Below are 18,404 nucleotides of genomic sequence, written 5' to 3' on the forward strand. Positions count from 1 at the left end.
AAGGGGACGTAGATATAATGTAAAAGGTGATATTTAAAGGAGATATGAGAGGCAAGAGTTTTGTACAGGGGGTGGTAAGTACCTAGAATGTGCTGCCAGAACAGCTGCTGGGGGCAGGTACAATCGCAACATTTCAGAGGCACCTTGACAGATATGTGAACAGACAGGGAATAGAGGGATATACACTGCATAGAGGCAAAAGAGTTTAATTTTCGAAAGACATCATGGGTTGGTGCAGTCTTGGTGGGCTCAGGGGCCTGTTCCTTTCCTGTCCCTTGTATGGCCTAAGTACTGGTATAAGTCAAAATCTTTGCACAGCTTGGTAAGAATTCAAGTTTAATGAATTCCCATGTTTTTAATCCAGTCTTTTGATATTTTGTCTATTCTAGCTACTTTCATCATTTGTTCTTGCTGTTAATCCACACTCTAGTATTCTAGTTGAATGTAATTAATATCGACATTACTGCCTTCTTCTCACACAGTCACTGCAGGCATTTAATTTTTTAGTGTAGTTCATCCATTGCTACTTCCACTGTTTTCTCATTTTACTAAGGTTTGTTGATGTATTGCCTTCCACAATCTCTAATGCTGTGGTTTCAGCCCTTCACACCCAGTGTCATCAATTCCTTTCTGTGTTTACATACTTAAGGTTGACCTTTCCAGCCAATCCAAATCTTTCAGTATACTTCTGTGTTTTTAATCAATGTTCTTGTCCCTTTCTGCTTCTATCAACTCTCTACTCCAGAGTTTATGTTTCAATTTGACTTCTTTAATATTGATGTGCTAAATTACTCTCCATTCTTCCACCTTTTGCAACATCACATTCATAATCCATGGTTTCTTGATCCTCTGGGCTGTTAACAATCCTATGCTGTTAGCTACTTCTTTGGCTGAATCTTTATTCTGTTCCCACTGTTCATTCATACTGATGTAATCCTTGTTTTTTTCTCACTAGTACTTTGATTACCTAATTTACAAATTCTTCATTACAGCCATTCTTAAGCTTTAACTGTTTTCTGAATATTCCACTTTGGATCTTCTTCAGTGGGAGCATGTTTCCATTTTTACATGGTTTTGATCTGTGTCTCTGTTGGCTCCTGGCTGAGATTGCAGCGTTTTTGTCTCACCATTGTATGTCGAGAGTGTGGTGCTGGAAAAGCACAGCTGGGCAGGCAGCATCCGAGGAGCAGGAGAGTCGACGTTTCAGACATAAGCCCTTTATGCTCAAAATGTCGATTCTCCTGCTCCTCGGATGCTGCCTGACCTGCTATACTTTTCCAGCACCACTCTCTTGACCCTGATCTCCAGCATCTGCAGTCCTTAATTTCTTCTCATCATTGTATGGCCCAGTTAAAACCTTCCTGCATTACCAAACATTTTCCATGTGCATTACCTTCTTGAATGATATAAACCATGTGCTTGATATAATTAGCTCTGTTCTTCAGCAAATAATCTACCAGCTTTCAGCATCATTCATTTAGCTTTCCAAATCCATATTACTTAGTCACCTCCTCTTTCTCCAGAAATGTTGTTCAAACTCCTGTAACAATCATAAAGCTGTTTCCACTCTCCAGCTCACTGGCTTTTCAAATCTATTGTACATTGTATGAAACTCCTCATCTGGATTGTTGCTTTTGGGTATAAATACCTGAGCAATGGTAGTGTCCCCTGGTTAGTTTAATCAGTATCAGTCCATCTGCCTCACTTTTCTCTTCATTCATATTTGGCAGATTCCTTTCTGCTACTCCATCTTCCTTGCCTTTCTTTCCTGATTATATCAATCTCAATTCATTGCTCATAAAGTTGCCTATGCCCATCCTCCATACCTCAGGGTGTTTTATTTCTCCTCTTTCCCATCCCTGGCTTTTGACTCCCTCGCTTTCCTCTCTTGTTAATCACTTGTACATTCCACATTCGAATTCGTTTCGTATTTACCAAGTTTGTGTATTTGAGGATTTGACTCAGAAGTAACCTTTGAGACCTCACTTCCTCTGTAGACAAGTCGACGTCAGCTAATGATTTAGGCAGGAGTTCCAGTCCACGCAGTTAATGCTGATACATCCCAGGCCACCTTCTTCATTAGTTTCAATGATGATTCACCACTGGCTTCTAATGTGCTGTTGACCAATGCAAGGGGTAGTTATAGAGTCATAGAGGCTTGCAGTGCAGAAACAGCCCATCCTGACCAGTTTTCCTAAATTAATCTAGTTCCATTTGTTTCCATTTGGCCCATATCCCTCTAAACCATTCCTATTCATATGTCTATCCAGCTGACTTTTAAATGTTGTAATTGTACCAGTCTTCACCACTTCCTGTGGCAGGTCATTCCATATACACACTGCCCTTTGCATGAAACAGTTGCCACTTAGGCCCCTTTTAAATCTTTTCCCTCTCACCTTAAACTTGTATCCTCTAGTTTTGGACTCTGGTACCCTGGGAAAAAGGTACAGTTATAGTGGCAGACCTCACACCCTAGAAGCACAAAACAGTGAAACAGTCGATTGAGATGGACTGATTGAACTTTTCTCGTGTATTTCCAGCTGATGCTCCAGTTTGCCTAATGCATTAATTTCCAAGATTACATTTTGCTTTCCCCCCTGGGATATCTGATCTGATGACTTCCAGTTGCTTATTTTAGCATTTCATAACTCTACATATTAAACCAATTAGATGAGAACCAACAATGTTGCTCTCCCATTAGACCAGTAAAAGACCGAATTACGATGTGCAACTCAAGGTCCAACATGTTAGAACATTGAACTCTGCGTCAGAGACACAGAAGTGGCAATCCTGGCAGAGTCGGTGGCATTCTTGCCTCTGAACCATGACACTATAGGCTCAATCTGTCTACCAGGGACTTGAGTGTAGAATTTATCTGGATGCTTCAGATGCATTACAGAAGGAGTGCTGCGTTGTTGGAGATACCATTTTTCCAATGAGATGGTAAGCTGTGTGCCACCTTTACTTAAAAAGCATTTCTATAGGAGGACAGGGCAGCTCTTCTCTGTCTCCAAGGCCACTCCCACCACCAGAATTACTAAAAAAAAGAGCAAGATGATTTGCAGAACTTCAAGTCACTGTTTCTGGGAGCTTGCTGTGCACAAATTGACCGGTGTGTTTCCTACAGTACAGCAGTGACTGTGCAACAAAGCCAACACAGGGAATACTGGAGAAACTCAGTGTATCTGGCAGCATCTGTGGAGAGAGAAACAGAGTTAGGGTTTGGAGCCAGGTATAGCTTCTTCAGAAAGTACTTCGCTGGCTGTATAAAGTTGAGAGTATGGCGCTAGAAAAGCACAGCAGGTCAGACAGCATCCGAGGAGCAGGAGAATCAATGAACCATTCCGAGTAAAGGGCCTTTGCCCAAAATGTCGATCCTCCTGCTCCTTGGATGTTGCCTGACCTGCTGTGCTTTCCCAGCACCACATTCTCGACTCTGATCTCCAGCATCTGCAGTCCTCACTCCTTCCTGGCTGTAAAATGTCCTTTGGGACAGCCTGAGGTGGTGAAAGGTGCGATATGAATGGAAATTAATCTTGTGAAACTATGAATCCCATTCTTGACTGAAGCTGTGGGTTGAGTCAAATCAATTGTAGAATGGAGGAAGAGCATTAAAGTGGGTGAGGTTCAGAGTACTGTATGTCAGGGAAGGACAGTGTTCTATCGTGCAACTGGGGAAAACATAATCTGTAACAACAAAGACACTCAGGATGGAATATTGTCCCAGAGGATCTTTCGGTTATCCCAGCTCAATGGCCGAGTAGGTGAGTGGGGTCAGGATGTAAGAAAGAGGGTGTGATGGGAAGGGGATAAAAATGGATTCACATCAGTCACATACCAGAGTACTTATAAGAAAAGCTTTAATGCCCGATACTGATGTTTATATTTAGAATTCAGCCATGTTCCGTAATAAAATTGTATTTTATGTGCTGGGGAATCACGAGGCACATAACAGCTGGTCACAATCATTGAGAATATTATACAGGCCCATCTGTCTGGGAAAATAGCAGAAATAACTTACAGATAAAATCCTTTCAAAGATGGTATGGTTCTTCTCTGGTCTTCACTCACTTAGCTCTGCCTGTCATGCAGTAAATACTTGTCTTCAAATCCTCCTACATTCTCACTCACTTGACAAAGTAACAGGCAAGATACACTAAGACAAACCAGTGGATGTACTGGACTCAGATGTCCAAAAGGCATTTGACAAGGTGCCGCATCAAAGGTTGCTTCATGAAATGAGAACTCACTATGTAGGGAATAACATATGAACATGGACAGAGGACGCTGGCTAATAGGAAGCAGAGATTGAGAATGCAAGGATCATTATTGGGTTGGTAGGATGTAATGAGTATTATACAGCTGTCAGTGTTTGGACTTCAATTATCTGCAGCTTGTACAAAGACCTTGATGTAGTCACTGAATTTCAGCTAAATTTTTCTGATGGTACAAAAATAGGTGGGAAAGTAATTTGTGACGATGACAAGAAAAATTTGCAAAGGAATGTAGATTGTTAAGTGAGTGGGCAAAAACATGGTAAATGGAGTATAATGTGAGAAAATGTTAAGCTCACTTTTGACAGGAAGAATAGAAAAGCAGAATGTTATTGAAATGGAAGGAAATTACAGAACTCTGAGACGGAGGGAATTGGGTGTTGAGAGAGTGATTTTAACCTTTTATTTGTCACTTAGACAAGACAAGACTCAGGTTTCTTTGTTTAAACATTTATCTACACATGCATGGGAGTTGTACATATCAAAGTATGACATATAGCTCAGATTATTATCACAAAACAAAGATTTTATAGACAATCTTCCAACCAACCATTTCTACAAATAATCAGTTCCGATCAAACTTTTACGCATTTACTCACCTATACCTTTACCCAACAGTGTTCATATAATCCATATTCTATATTAGTACACATGATATTATCCCAATATGTTCAAACTAGCACACATGGCTTTTTATCCAGTCTTATCAGAGTATGTACATCTTCTGGCTGTAGGTACCTACTGGTGATTTCAGAAAACCTTAATTGTCCACTTTCCTCTTTCAGAGTCCTGATATATGAAACACATGACGTTAGTGTGCAGTTACAGCAAGGTAAATGTGATGCTGTAGTTTGTTGCAAGGGGAATGAAATATAAAAGTGAGAATGCTTGTCATAATTCCATAGGGAGGTGATGGCTGAGCTATATTGTCAATTAGCTATTAGTCCAGAGATGCAGGTTGTATTGATACAATGGCTTTAAGAGGAGTATTTTGTCCTTTTTTTATTTTGAAAAGAGATTTTGATTCATTCACGCTGAGCTGTCTGTTCCAAGGCAATAAAGTAAGCAGCTTGTGAGACCTTGGCTTTTTTGTAAAAGTTGGAACAGTAGAAGCAGTCTTAATTGGTGGTGTCAGGCTGCCACAGAATCAGGGTTTTAGTTTAGCTTTCAGTAATTGCTGGGGTTTAGAAGCTGGTTGTGGAAGCTGCTGCATCTTTCTCTCTGTTACAGCTAAAAGCTTGGGTTCCCCTCCTGCTGCTAGAATCACATGTGAGGCTATCTGTTTTTTTGAATTTGCCTTTGCCAAGGCTGTGTTTATGGGATGTTACTATATTGGAACAGTTGCTGTTTAGTAGTTAAATAGTCTTTTGTTCTGTTATGTTTTCCAATAGAGTCAAATGAATAGGAAGGGTTTAGAGGAACATGGACCATATGTTAGCAAATGGGACTAGTTCAGTTTAGGATATCTGGTCAGCATGGATGAGTTGAACCAAAGGGTCTGATTCCATGCTGTACATCTCCATGACTCTTAAGTATTTCCAATTCTTCTTCCTTTCATTTGTATTTTAACCATATGGTAAGAATAAAGTGTGTTTTGCTTAAAGCCGAGTAGTGTAACCAATCAAATTACGTATGGAACACAGCAGTTTCCACTTTCCTTTAAATAAGATAAAAGTTAGGGTCTAGGCTATATCCTTGCTATGTTTGATAGGTGTTTGGTCTGGTTCTGTTGGGATCAAAATCTATTATTCAAGGTTGGGTTTCGGATTATTCAACTCAAAAACAGTGAGTGGTGAACATTGGTGTTCTCTTTTCGAATGGTGCATTCGGTTGGTTTAAATGGGGTCTGCCTTGTGTAATAATGGAACTTTCTATGGCTAAGAGTGTCCTGGAAAGATGCCACTTGGGGAGCTTATAGAAGGTCTGTAAGGCGCAGTGTTTGGAATTGGCGGACAAGCTGGGGTTGAAATTGCCTTTATCTGTGAGGAAAGGGGAGGTAATTGCAACAATAGCTCAGCATTTACAATTTCCCAGAATGCAATGGGAATCATTGGAAATAGCTAAAATTCAATTACAAGTGAAGCAGCTTGAATATCAAAAAGAAATGAAACAGTTTGAATTAAGATTGAAAGCAGAAGGAAAACAGAATGAGAGAGAAGGTGGGGAGAAAGAAAGATTTTTCGAACTTTGGAAGTTGGATCTGAAAACTGAAAGTCAACTTAATGATTTGAATTGATTTATTATTGTCACATGTACCTAGATACAGTGAAAAGTTTTGATTTGCATGCAGTACAGACAGATCGTGCCATACAAAGTGCATTAGGGTAATAGAACAGAGTGAGGAATACAACGTTACGGCTGCAGAGAAGGTGCACAGGGAGCAAGATCAACATTAAATTTGAAATTTGAGAGATACGTTCAGAATTCTAATAACAGCAGGGATGGTGGGGCAGCACGGTGGCTCAGTGGTTAGCACTGCTGCCTCACAGCACCAGGGACCCAGGTTCAATTCTGGCCTTGGGCAATTGTCTGTGTGAAGTTTGCACATTCTCCCCGTGCCTGCGTGGGTTTCCTCCGGGTGCTCCGGTTTCCTCTCACAGTACAAAGATGTGCAGGTCAGGTGAATTGGCCATTCTAAATTGCCCATAGTGTTAGATGCATTAGTCAGAGGGAAATGGTCTGGGTGGGTTACTCTTCAGAGGGTTAGTGTGGACTTGTTGGGCCAAAGGGCCTCTTTCCACACTGTAGGGAATCTAATCTCAGAAACTGTTCTTGGTATGTGTGTTTAAGCTTTTGTGTCTTCTGCTTGACAGAAGAATTCGGAAGAAGTTGAAATGATGGAGCTATATGTGAAAGGTCAGAGTAGTGATGAGGACGATAGTGGAGAACAGTCCCATCATATCCAAAAACCTGGTGGTGATCTGTTGAAATATGACCAAGTATTGCCAAAGTTTGACAGGAAGGCTGTAGAAGTATTTTTCTCTTCATTTTAGAAAGTGGCTAAATGAATGAAATGGCCACTGACCATGTAGGTATTGTTAGTTTAAGAGCTGAAAATGTGTTGCTGGTTAAAGCACAGCAGGTCAGGCAGCAGCCAAGGAACAGGAAATTCGACGTTTCGGGCCAGAGCCCTTCATCAGGAATGAGGAGAGGGTGCCAGGCAGGCTAAGATAAAAGGTAGGGAGGAGGGACTTGGGGGAGGGGCGATGGAGATGTGATAGGTGGAAGGAGGTCAAGGTGAGGGTGATAGGCCGGAGTGGGGTGGGGGCGGAGAGGTCAGGAAGAGGATTGCAGGTTAGGAGGGCGGTGCTGAGTTCAAGGGAATCGACTGAGACAAGGTGGGGGGAGGGGAAATGAGGAAACTGGAGAAATCCGAGTTCATCCCTTGTGGCTGGAGGGTTCCCAGGCGGAAGATGAGGCGCTCTTCCTCCAACCGTCGTGTTGTTATGTTCTGGCGATGGAGGAGTCCAAGGACCTGCATGTCTTCGGTGGAGTGGGAGGGAGAGTTAAAGTGTTGAGCCATGGGGTGGTTGGGTTGGTTGGTTCAACTCTTCCTTCATCTACAAGTTTCCTTGAAGAAGCTCTCTTCCTCCCTCTACAAGTTTCCTTGAAGAAGCTCTCTTCCTCCCTCTACAAGGTTCCTTGAAGAAGCTCTCTTCCTCCCTCTACAAGGCTTGAACTCAGCACGCCCTCCTAACCTGCAATCCTCTTCCTGACCTCTCCACCCCCACCCCACTCCGGCCTATCACCCTCACCTTGACCTCCTTCCACCTATCACATCTCCATCGCCCCTCCCCCAAGTCCCTCCTCCCTACCTTTTATCTTAGCCTGCCTGGCACCCTCTCCTCATTCCTGATGAAGGGCTCTGGCCCAAAACGTCGAATTTCCTGTTCCTTGGATGCTGCCTAACCTGCTGTGCTTTAACCAGCAACACATTTTCAGCTCTGATCTCCAGCATCTGCAGACCTCACTTTTTACTATTGTTAGTTTAAACAAAGTTGGTAGGTAGAGCTAGTGAGGTATTTACATCACTATTAGAGGAGGTACCTGAGGAGTATGAGAAGGTGAAAAAAGCCATCTTAGGTGCATATGAGCTAGTGCCAGAAGCCTACAGACAATGGAATCTAAGGAGGGAACCTGGTCAAAGGTATATTGAGTTTGAAAGAATCAAACAAGGTAACTTTGATAGGTGAAGAAGAGCATTGAAAATAGATCAAGCACATGACACTCTGAGGGAGACAATTATTTTGGAAGAGTTCAAAACTTCACTTCCTGAAGTAGTGAGAACTCGTGGAAGAGCAGAAAGTTAAAACTGCAAGATTAACCGCAAAATTAAATGGTAGATGACTATGAGTTGGCTCATAAATCAAAATTTGGCTTCCGACATCAATTTCAATCCATGCGGGATAGAAGTTGGAAAAATCCTCAGGTGGTAAGAAGAAAAAGAAGTCACATTGAAAATAACAAAGATAGCTTACCGGAGGGAGAAAAAGAAACCCATGAGAGAGATTGAGAAGTAAAAATGCTCAGACGTTTTCACTGTAATAAAGTAGGCCACATGAAATCACAGTGTTGGTGGGTTAGAAAAAACACTGTGAAGGCGGATGTGGGAAAACAGGATAAGCCAGTGAATTTTGTTGAAATGGCAAAGGAAAGCACATTGGAGGCTAAAAAGCTACACCAGGATGTACAACTTGGTTAGGGGCTGTTTGAGAAGAAGGTGCCAGATCCTTTTAATGTGACAGTGCTGCTGTTGGACTGAGGTGGAGAAAGTCAGAAGTCACATGACACCAGGTTATAGTCCTAAAGGTTTATTTGAAATCACAAACTTTCGGAGTGGAGCCCCTTCGTCAGGTGAAGTGAGAGGCAAGCACACAGGTGTCCTATAATTTCAGATCCTCTTCAGTCATTGACTTGTGATGGTCAGGTTTATTCGCATGTGCCAAGACGAGCAGGTAACGAAATTGCAGTTTTAAGAGATGCAGGAACATTTTAGTCTTCACTGGCGAGAGATGAGGAGATATGCAATTGAGAAGGAGTATTGTCAGAGCAGGTAGTAATATTTGGAATTCACGATGAGAAGTGTAGTGTTCCATTGTAGAAGGTGAGGTTGCAGAGTCCAGTGAAAAGTGATGAAGTGGTGGTAGGAGTAATAGAGAGGTTCTCAGTTCCAGGAGTATGGTTGATCCTTGGTAATGATATAGCTGGATCTTAGATGGGAGTGGTGCCTACTGTGGTTGAAAAGCCAGTGGAAAATCAGGCAACTGAGGTATTACAGGAAGTATATCCTGGTATTTTCCCTGACTGTGTGCTAACAAGGTCACAAAGCTCCCGGTTGAAATGGGAGGAGAAATCAAAGAACAAAGGTAAGGAGGTTAAAGTTCAATGATCAGAGACTATGTTTGATCAAATGGTTGGCAAAAACAGGTGGAGGGCATTAAATGAGGAATACAGCACTTTACACTTACCTTTAAATAAGATAAAAGTGAGGATTCAGGCTATCTTCCTTGATATATTTGAAGGGGTTTGGTTTGGCTCATAATAATGTAAATTTCCGGGTCCTGTGTTTAGATCACAGTCATGGCAAGTCATCTGCCAATACAGATGATGGAATTTGAATTCACCTTAAAAATTCAATTTAATGTCTAACAATGAGCGTAAAAGCATTGCTAATAGTTGGGAAAATCCCATCTGGTTTACTAATATTCTTTGGGAAGGAAATCTGCCATCCTTACCTGGTCTGGCCTACATGTGATTCCAGACCCACAGGATATGGTTGACTCTTAGCTGTCCCCTGGGCAATCAGGGCTGGACAATATATGCAGGCTTTGCCAGTGACATCCAAATCCTGTGAATGAATTAAAAACAAGAGTATTGTTGAGAATATCTGGAGTACAATTTTGGTTTCATTTAAGAAAAGATATAAATGCATGAAAAGCCATTTAAACAAGATTCACTTGACAGATACCTAGTGATGGGTGGGTTATCTTATGAGAAACATGTGGGCAGACTGTACCTGCTTCCATTAATGTTTAGAAGAATAAGAGGTGATTATATTGAAGCAAATAAGATCCTGCCGGGATTGACAGGATGGCACCAGGAAGGATGTTTCCCCTTATGGGAACAACACTGTTTAAAATGAGGGCCTCCATTTAAACAAGGATGAGATTTTCTTTTCTTTCATAAATTTGAGGTATTTTAGAATTTATTGAGCAGTGGAGTCAGGTTCATTTTTGGGGCAAGGGTAGTTTGACTCCTTTATTAGTTAAACATTGAAGGTTATTGGGAATAACCGGGAGGGTGGAGTTGAGACCACAGTAAGAGCTGCCATGATCTTATTGAACAATGGAGCAGGCCAGAGATGCTGAATGGCCTATATTTGCCTCAAATTCACATGAACGTATGTTTGTCTGTCCTTTCTGTCTTTGAAATATCTCCCTCCTGGACAATCCTGAGATCTCTGCACTCCTTCAATTCTGCCCTCAATAATAGTTTGACTTTCTCTCCTACAGAGATCATATGATGGCCACGGGAGTGCCAGACCTAAGACAGGCTTCAGAGGCTGAAGAATGCAGTGAAGAATGTTCAGGTACACTATATTTTATTCTCCCTTTTGACATATTTTACAACTGAACATTGTTTCGTGCCAAACCAATATTGAGATCTTCACCTGTTAACCAGAGTGCTTTTCTTGTTGCCCATCCTTAGTTGCACTTGAACTGTTTGGCTCTCTAGACCATTTGATTGAATGATTTATTGTCACTAGTGTTTAACAAATGAATACAGTGAAAATTGCAATATGTCTTCATGGTACAGTGCCATTTTGACTTGCAGAAGATATTAAGATATAATTCATAGAATCCCTACAGTATGGAAACAGGCCATTTAGCCCAACAAGTCCACACCAACTCTCCGAAGATAATCCCAGGTTGACTCACCCTTCTATCTTATCTTCCAAAACCCTATTGCATGGCTAATTTACTGAACCTACACATTGTTGGATGGTGGGGAAAGCCGAAGCAAACCCATGCAGACTCAGGGAGAACGGGCAAATTCAACACAGACAGTCGTCTGAGGCTGGAATTGAACCCAGGTCCCTGGTGCAGTGAGGTAGCAATACTCACCACTGAGCCACAGTGACAATATGACACTGCAAGATGTAATGTTTAAATATGAGTGAAACCAGAGTCATCTTCCTCCCGTCTTGTACCCTGCTCATGATCGGGGTGGTGTCTTCACACAGGCTCAGGGTCTATCAGTGCTCCTTCATACAGTCCATTCCAGGGAGTACCAAATCCAGCCTACCACAGCACCGCAGCTGAGTGCAGATTTCAGAGGGCAGTTAGGAGTTGTCAACATTGCTGTGGGTTTAGAGTCCCATCTAGACTAGGCTAGGTAAGGATTTAGATTTAGATTTAAATTTAACTGTTCTTATCACATGTACTGGAATACAGTCAAAAGTGTACAAAGTCACCAATCTCCCACATTATCTTAGTATACAAAAGACAGCAATAGTAAACCAAGTGAATATTTATAACAATTCAGAAATTGTGGAATATAATAGAGACATTATGCTGGTCAACTCTTGTGTAGTGATAAGATATCATTATGAAACATCATTGTAAAGCAACATCATCATGTAACAAACACTGGGGGTACTTTGCTCCCACCTTGGCTGTTAGGGAAATTTTAAACTAACTCAACAGGAAATAGGAGAAAACATTGGAGCATAGTACCAGAGCTGGGTGAGACAGATGTCACTAGAATAGAGAGTGCTTTGTTCATGAGTGAACCCAGAGTAAGGGGGAAGGTCATGCAGTCTAAATCATGATGATACTGAATGATTAGATTACTTACAGTGTGGAAACAGGCCCTTCGGCCCACACTGACCTTCCGAAGAGCAACCCTCCCAGACTCATTCCTCTACATTTACCCCTTCACCTAACACTACGGACAATTTAGCATGGCCAGTTCACCTGACCTGCACGTTTTTGGGAGGAAAACGGAGCACCCGGAGGAAACCCACACAGACACAGGGAGAATGTGCAAACTGCACACAGACAGTTGCGTGAGCTGGGATTCCTGAAGAAGGGCTCATGCCCGAAACGTCGATTCTCCTGCTCCTTGGATGCTGCCTGACCTGCTGCGCTTTTCCAGCAACACATTTTCAACTATGATCTCCAGCATCTGCAGTCCTCACTTTTGCCTCACACAACCAGGGACCTGTGTTCGATCCCATCCTCAGGCAACTGTCTATGTGGAGTTTGCACATTCTCCCTGCATCTACACGGATTTCCTCCGGGTGCTCTGGTTTCTTCACACAATCCAAAGATGTGCAGGTTGGGTGAATTAGCTGTGCTAAATTGCGCGTAGTGGTTCAGGGATGTGTAGGCTCAGTGAATTAGTCAGGAGTAAATGTACAGTAATAGGGTAGGGAAATGGGTCTGGGTGGGTTACTCATAAGAGAGTCAGTGTGGACTTGTTGGGCCAAATGACCTGTTTCCACACTTTAGGAATTCTATGAGAAGACTGGCAAGTTACAGACTCAATTTGCCATGTGGGATTATGTAAATGTAGTAACGGAGCCTTGGCTTAAGGACTTGGTGTTAAATATTTGTGATTACAAGGTGTTCTGAAAAGACAAGGAAGGGCAATAAAGAAAGCTGTTTTCTTTTGAGTAAGGAAAATGTTGCAATGCTGGGGAATGAAGGTGTTCCAGCGGGTTCAAGAACAGAGTAAAGTTGACTTGCGCAGTGTAATTTATAAGCTGCCAACACGTTGCAGAAGGAAAACGGCATAGAACAGCAGAGAGATAAGCCAGCATAGATACATCATTGTTATAATGGGGGGACTTTAATTGCCCAAATAAAGACTAGTGCTGAGGTAGTTTTCAAAGACAAGCAGTCCTAGGTTGTGTTGTGGAAAATGCCCCCAGCAGTATGTGTCCAGTCTAACAAGAAAGAGGCAGTGCTTGGGAAGGAGGTGAGCAAAATAGATCAAGTTAAAAATCACACAACACTAGGTTATAGTCCAACAGGTTTAATTGGAAGCATACTAGCTTTCAGAGCACCTCTCCTTCATCAGGTGATAGTGGAGGACACAATTCTATGGCACAGAATTTATAGCAAAAATTTACAGTGTGATACAGCCTGGTGTTGTGTGATTTTTAACCTTGTACACCCCAGTCCAACACCAGCATCTCCAAATCAAAAGTAGATCAAATATCAGTGGGGGGATCTTTTACAGAATAGCGACCTTTGGATTGCAAGGTGTAGGATGCTGAATAATTAACTGGGGAAGAGCTGACTTGGACAAGGCAAGGGGAGAGCTGCGTCAAGATTAGAGTGGTGCTGGAAAAGCACAGTGGGTCAGACAGTATCTGAGGAGCAGGAAAATTGAAGTTTCGGGCTGCCTGACCTGCTGTGCTTTTCCAGCACCACTCTAATCTTGACTCTGATCTCCAGCATCTGCAGTTTCCACTTGCGCCTAAGGGAAGAGCTGGACGTGATGGGTCGGAACCAAAACCTGGCCGAATGTGCTGCAGCTGAAGAATGGGATACCTTCAAAGAAGGGATAGTTTAAGCATGGTTAAGGTAAATTGCCCCTAAAGGGAAGCTGGGAAACAAATCCAGAGCTCCAAAGAAGATGGAAATAAAGTTAAAGAAAGTGTGCTTGTGACAGGTAGCAGTTTGAGAATGCAGTTGTGAATAAAGCTGATGTTCAGAAGGGAAATGAGAAAGGAAATAAGAGAAGGAAAGGATTTTGAAAAAGACTGGCAACTAACATAAAGGGAAATTCCAAATTCCTCTGTGGACAAATAAACTGTTACAACATTGTAACAATAGGGATAGGGCTGATTAGGAACTGAAAAGGGGATTTACACATGAAAGCATGGCAATGCTGTTAAATAAATTATCTGAATCAACATTACCCTTGAGGGAGATGATTCCTGATGAATTGAAGCTAAGTCGATAGAAGGATGTAAAATTGTTAAGCAGGAAGTTTTGGATAGGTTATCGGTACCTTTACTTGATAAAGATGCTGGGAATTGCCTGGAAGGACATTGAAGGAAGTGAGAGTAGAAATTGCAGAGGCCCTGGTGCCAGAGGACTGGAGAATTGCAAACATTTCCCCTTTGATGAGAAAAGATCGGCTCAGCAATTACAGACCAGCCAGTTCAGCTTCAGTGGTGGGGAAACTTCAAGAAACAGTTATTTGGGATAGAATTGACAGTCACCTGGAAAAATGTGGGTGAACTTGAAAGAAATAGCATGAATATGTTAAAGAAAAATCACACCCAACCAGCTTATTTGAAGATATACCAGAGAGAGAGATGCTGTTGATGTAATGACCATGGACTTCCAAAAGACATTCAGCACAGTGTCACATATCAAACTTGTGAAGAAGGTTATAGTTCGTGGAATAAAAGGAATAGTAGTACCATGGTTGGCTGAGGGATAGGAAACAGATAGTAACAGTTAGTCGTTATTTCCGGACTGGAGAGAGGTTTGTGGGAGAACTGTCCAGTGACTGGTAATAGACTTTTGTTTTTCGTGATAAATAAAAATGATCCAGTTATTTAAGTGCAGAGCACAGTTTCAAAATTTGCGAATAAGACTAAACTGTGAGGTTGAGAGTGTAGCATATGCAAAGGTGGCAGATGCAGAGAAATGTGAGATGGCACATTTTAGTACAAAGAGACCACATCAAATAAAGGATACTATGCTTAAGGGTCTTCAATTGCCTGGAGACCTGTGTGTTTGTGTGCATAAATTACTAATGGTGGCAGGACAGGCAGAGCTGTTAAGAAAGCATACAATATTCTAGGCTTCACAAATAGGGGTCTTGTGGGGAGGTTATGATAAACTTATATGACTCATTGCTATACTTCAGCTGGAATGTTGTGTGGAGTTCTCGGTATCACACCATAGGTAGGAAATGAATGCATTGGAGAGAGTGTAGAATCAGTTTACAGAATGGTTTCAGGATGAGGCACTTCAGTTATGAAGAAAATTTGGAAGGTTGGACTTGTTTTTCTTTGGGAAAAGAAGGCTAGGAGGAGATTACACGACAGTTTTCGAAATGGACAGAGGAGGTAGGGAGAAACTGTTTCTTCTTATGAAAGAATTGAGAACCAGAGTTTTAGAGTGTTTGGAAAAGAAGCAAATGTAAGAGGCATGAAGGAATTTTTTTTAAGTAGTGTGTGGTTGGTGTCTGGAATGCATTGTCCAAGTGTGGTGGAGGCTAGTTCAACTGAGGTATTCAAGAGGATTTTAGATTATTTAACTCACAAAAATGTGCTTGGTTAACGGAAAAAGGCTGTAGATTGGCACTTAGTCAAAATGCTCAGGGAACTGGTGGACTTGATGGCCTGATTGGCCTTCTTCTGAACTTTAGCAATTCTGTAATACAGTGAAAGGATTTATAGTGATAAGGCCAGTGTCACATGATTTCATGGAGCAATCGGGAAGGGAACAGACTGTGTACCACGGGTTTGAGACAATGGTGTGATGGTAAAGCTAGATATAAAGTGTTTTTGAGAACTTCTAATAGACCAACAGCAGTCATTTAGGAGTTTAAATAGAGTTAGATCTCATAAACCTGGCAAACAGTGACAGTCACCATATCATTTCAACCTTAAATATTTTACTTTCCTGGATATGAATTCCTGACTTTCTACAGGATTTTACTAAAGGATATCATGGGGATTAAAGGGCATGGGAAGAAAGTGGGGCCAGGGTGCTAGGTTGGATGATCAGCAATGATCATATTGAAGGGCGGGACATTAAAGAGCCAATTGGCCTACTCCTATTCTCTATGTTTCTATATTTCTCATGAGCTGGTTAAGATCATTTGACAAGATCCCTCATGGAAGGCAGTTTGTTTGTAATTTATATGTGAATGATTTGAATGAAAATGGCAGTAGTTTGATTCGTAAGTTTGCAGATGATACAGAAGTTGGTGGAGTTGTGAATAGTGAGGAAGGTTGTTAAAGGATGCAAGAAGATATAAATCAATTGGAAAATTGGTCAGAGAAATGAAAGATGGAGTTTAATCTGGACAATTGTGAGGTGATGCATTTTGGGACGTCATATGCAAGTGGAATGTATCCAATAAATTACAAGATCTTTAGGAACATTGATATACAGAGAGATCTTGGGATGGAAGTTCATAGTTATCTGAAAGTGGCAATAGGTGGATACCATGGGAAAGAAGACAGATGACATGTTTGCTTTCATTGATCAGGGTATTGAGTAGAAATATTGGCAAGTGATTTTGCAGCTGGTTAAGATTTTACATTTGGAGCATTGTATGCAGTTCTGGTCACCACACTATGTGAAGGAGATGAAGGCTTTGGAGAGGGTGCAAAAGAGGTTTACCAGCACGGTGCCTGGATTGGGGTATATTAGCTGTATGGAGAGGTTGGACACATTTGGATTGTATCCACTGGAGTGATAGATGCTGAGGGGTGACCTGACAGAAGGATATAAAATTATGAGAGGCATGGAGAGGGTGAATACTCAGAATCTTTTACCCAAGGTGGAAATTTCAAATACCAGCGAGTATGGGTTTAAGTGCGAGTGGGATAATTCTATGGAGATATACAAGAAACGATTTTTACACAGGGTGGTAAGTGCCTGGAATGTGCTACCAAAGGAGGGATAGAAGCAGATACAATAGCAACATTTAAGAGGCATTTAGATACATATATGAAAAGCAGGAAAGATAGGGATATGGACTACATACTGGCAGATGGGATTGGCTTAGAATGGCATCATGGTCACCACGGACATGGTAGGCTGAAGGGCCTGTTTTTGTGTTGTACCGTTCTATGTTTTAAATTGATCATTGTTTTTGCAAAGTCATTATAGCAGGAAAATAGAAATACTATTCACTTATCCTTCCAAGTGACTCTACATTTTCCAATCCAATTGACAGATGAGGGTTAACATGTTTCCATTTGTAAGTGGTTACTGGCATCAAGGCCTTGGTGTCAGTTGATTTAAGTCTCTGCACATACCTTCTCTGTGTAATAAAATGTAGACATCCTTATACTGCAAGGGCTACAGCAGCTCAAGAAGGCAGCTCGTCGCCACCTTTTACTGGGGAGTCATGAGTGGGCAATAAAAATACTGGCCCAGCCAGCGACTCGTATTTTAAAAAGCAGGAACTGAAGTGAAGCCTCAAGCTGTAATGTGCATTTGGTAACACACCTTTAATCTTTCACTAAATTGGCTCACAAGTTTTGTTCCTCTGCCTGTTATTCCTCTGGGGACAGTTGAGTGAGTGGGTCACCGGTCAGAGAAATCAACAGCCAATATAGAGTGAAGGCATTTTTGTTTTAATTAAGCAGGAGACATTCCCAATGGAGTTTCAGTTTCTCAAAAGTCATGTGTGAATCCTTTTTTCTGTCCAACTTGGCAATTCCCTAACTAAAATATTGTGGACTTTACAGATGAGATTTTTCTGTAAGTTGATTACATGAGAGGAAAGATGCAGTCAGAGAAAGAAGGAAATGCTATTGCAGAAAAGGAAAGCACTGCTGGGGTTTCCTCTTGCTTTATATTACAGACAGCATTCTTCTCTTTTCTGAAGTAATTACATGGCAGTTCTGTGTAATATTTGGAATTGTTTCCAGATTCTAAAGGAACAGGCATGGAGTAGCATCTGGTACCCTGTTCGTATGCTGAGTGCCAGTTAAAACTGCAAGACAATTAGAACATGTCTTAATGTCGAAGATACTCAATAAGGACAGAAAGTTGAAAAATGTACGAGTTTTACATATGACTGTTTTAAACCAACAAAAAGAGAACAGCTCACCATGTCAATGTCCATCCAGCTGGCCTGCAATTCCTTGTGCGCTTTTAACTGTTACTGACAATAGTTTGACAATAGATATGTATGGAATTTTCCAAGAGTTACAAATTAGTAGAATAAATGTCAGACCAATCTCATCTGACAATGACATCTAATATTCAAAATCTAGTTACAGCCTTACTCTAAAGACCAGATAGAAATGTGTTTTGTTACAATCGTTGTGGTAAAAATTTAAAGCTAAATCAACCTAATTTATCAAATGAAATAATTACTCCCAATTTACAAATTTAGCAAAGGAGATTTCACTTTTTA

The 18,404-nt window shown here is 41.4% G+C and overlaps 1 protein-coding gene across 2 annotated transcripts in view; it reads left to right on the forward strand.

The window, feature by feature from the left end:
• The window catches only part of zgc:66433 (uncharacterized protein LOC321250 homolog), a 198,590-nt gene that overhangs the window by 107,775 nt on the left and 72,411 nt on the right, over positions 1–18,404 (forward strand). For both annotated transcript variants that reach the window (XM_060832406.1, XM_060832405.1), the window contains exon 2: positions 10,787–10,863. In XM_060832406.1, coding sequence (XP_060688389.1) covers positions 10,794–10,863 — 70 coding nt within the window. In that variant the 5' untranslated portion in view covers positions 10,787–10,793. The remainder of the gene's footprint in view (positions 1–10,786; positions 10,864–18,404) is intronic.

Source organism: Hemiscyllium ocellatum, chromosome 11, assembly GCF_020745735.1.
Source record: "Hemiscyllium ocellatum isolate sHemOce1 chromosome 11, sHemOce1.pat.X.cur, whole genome shotgun sequence".
NCBI classification, from domain to species: Eukaryota; Metazoa; Chordata; class Chondrichthyes; order Orectolobiformes; family Hemiscylliidae; genus Hemiscyllium; species Hemiscyllium ocellatum.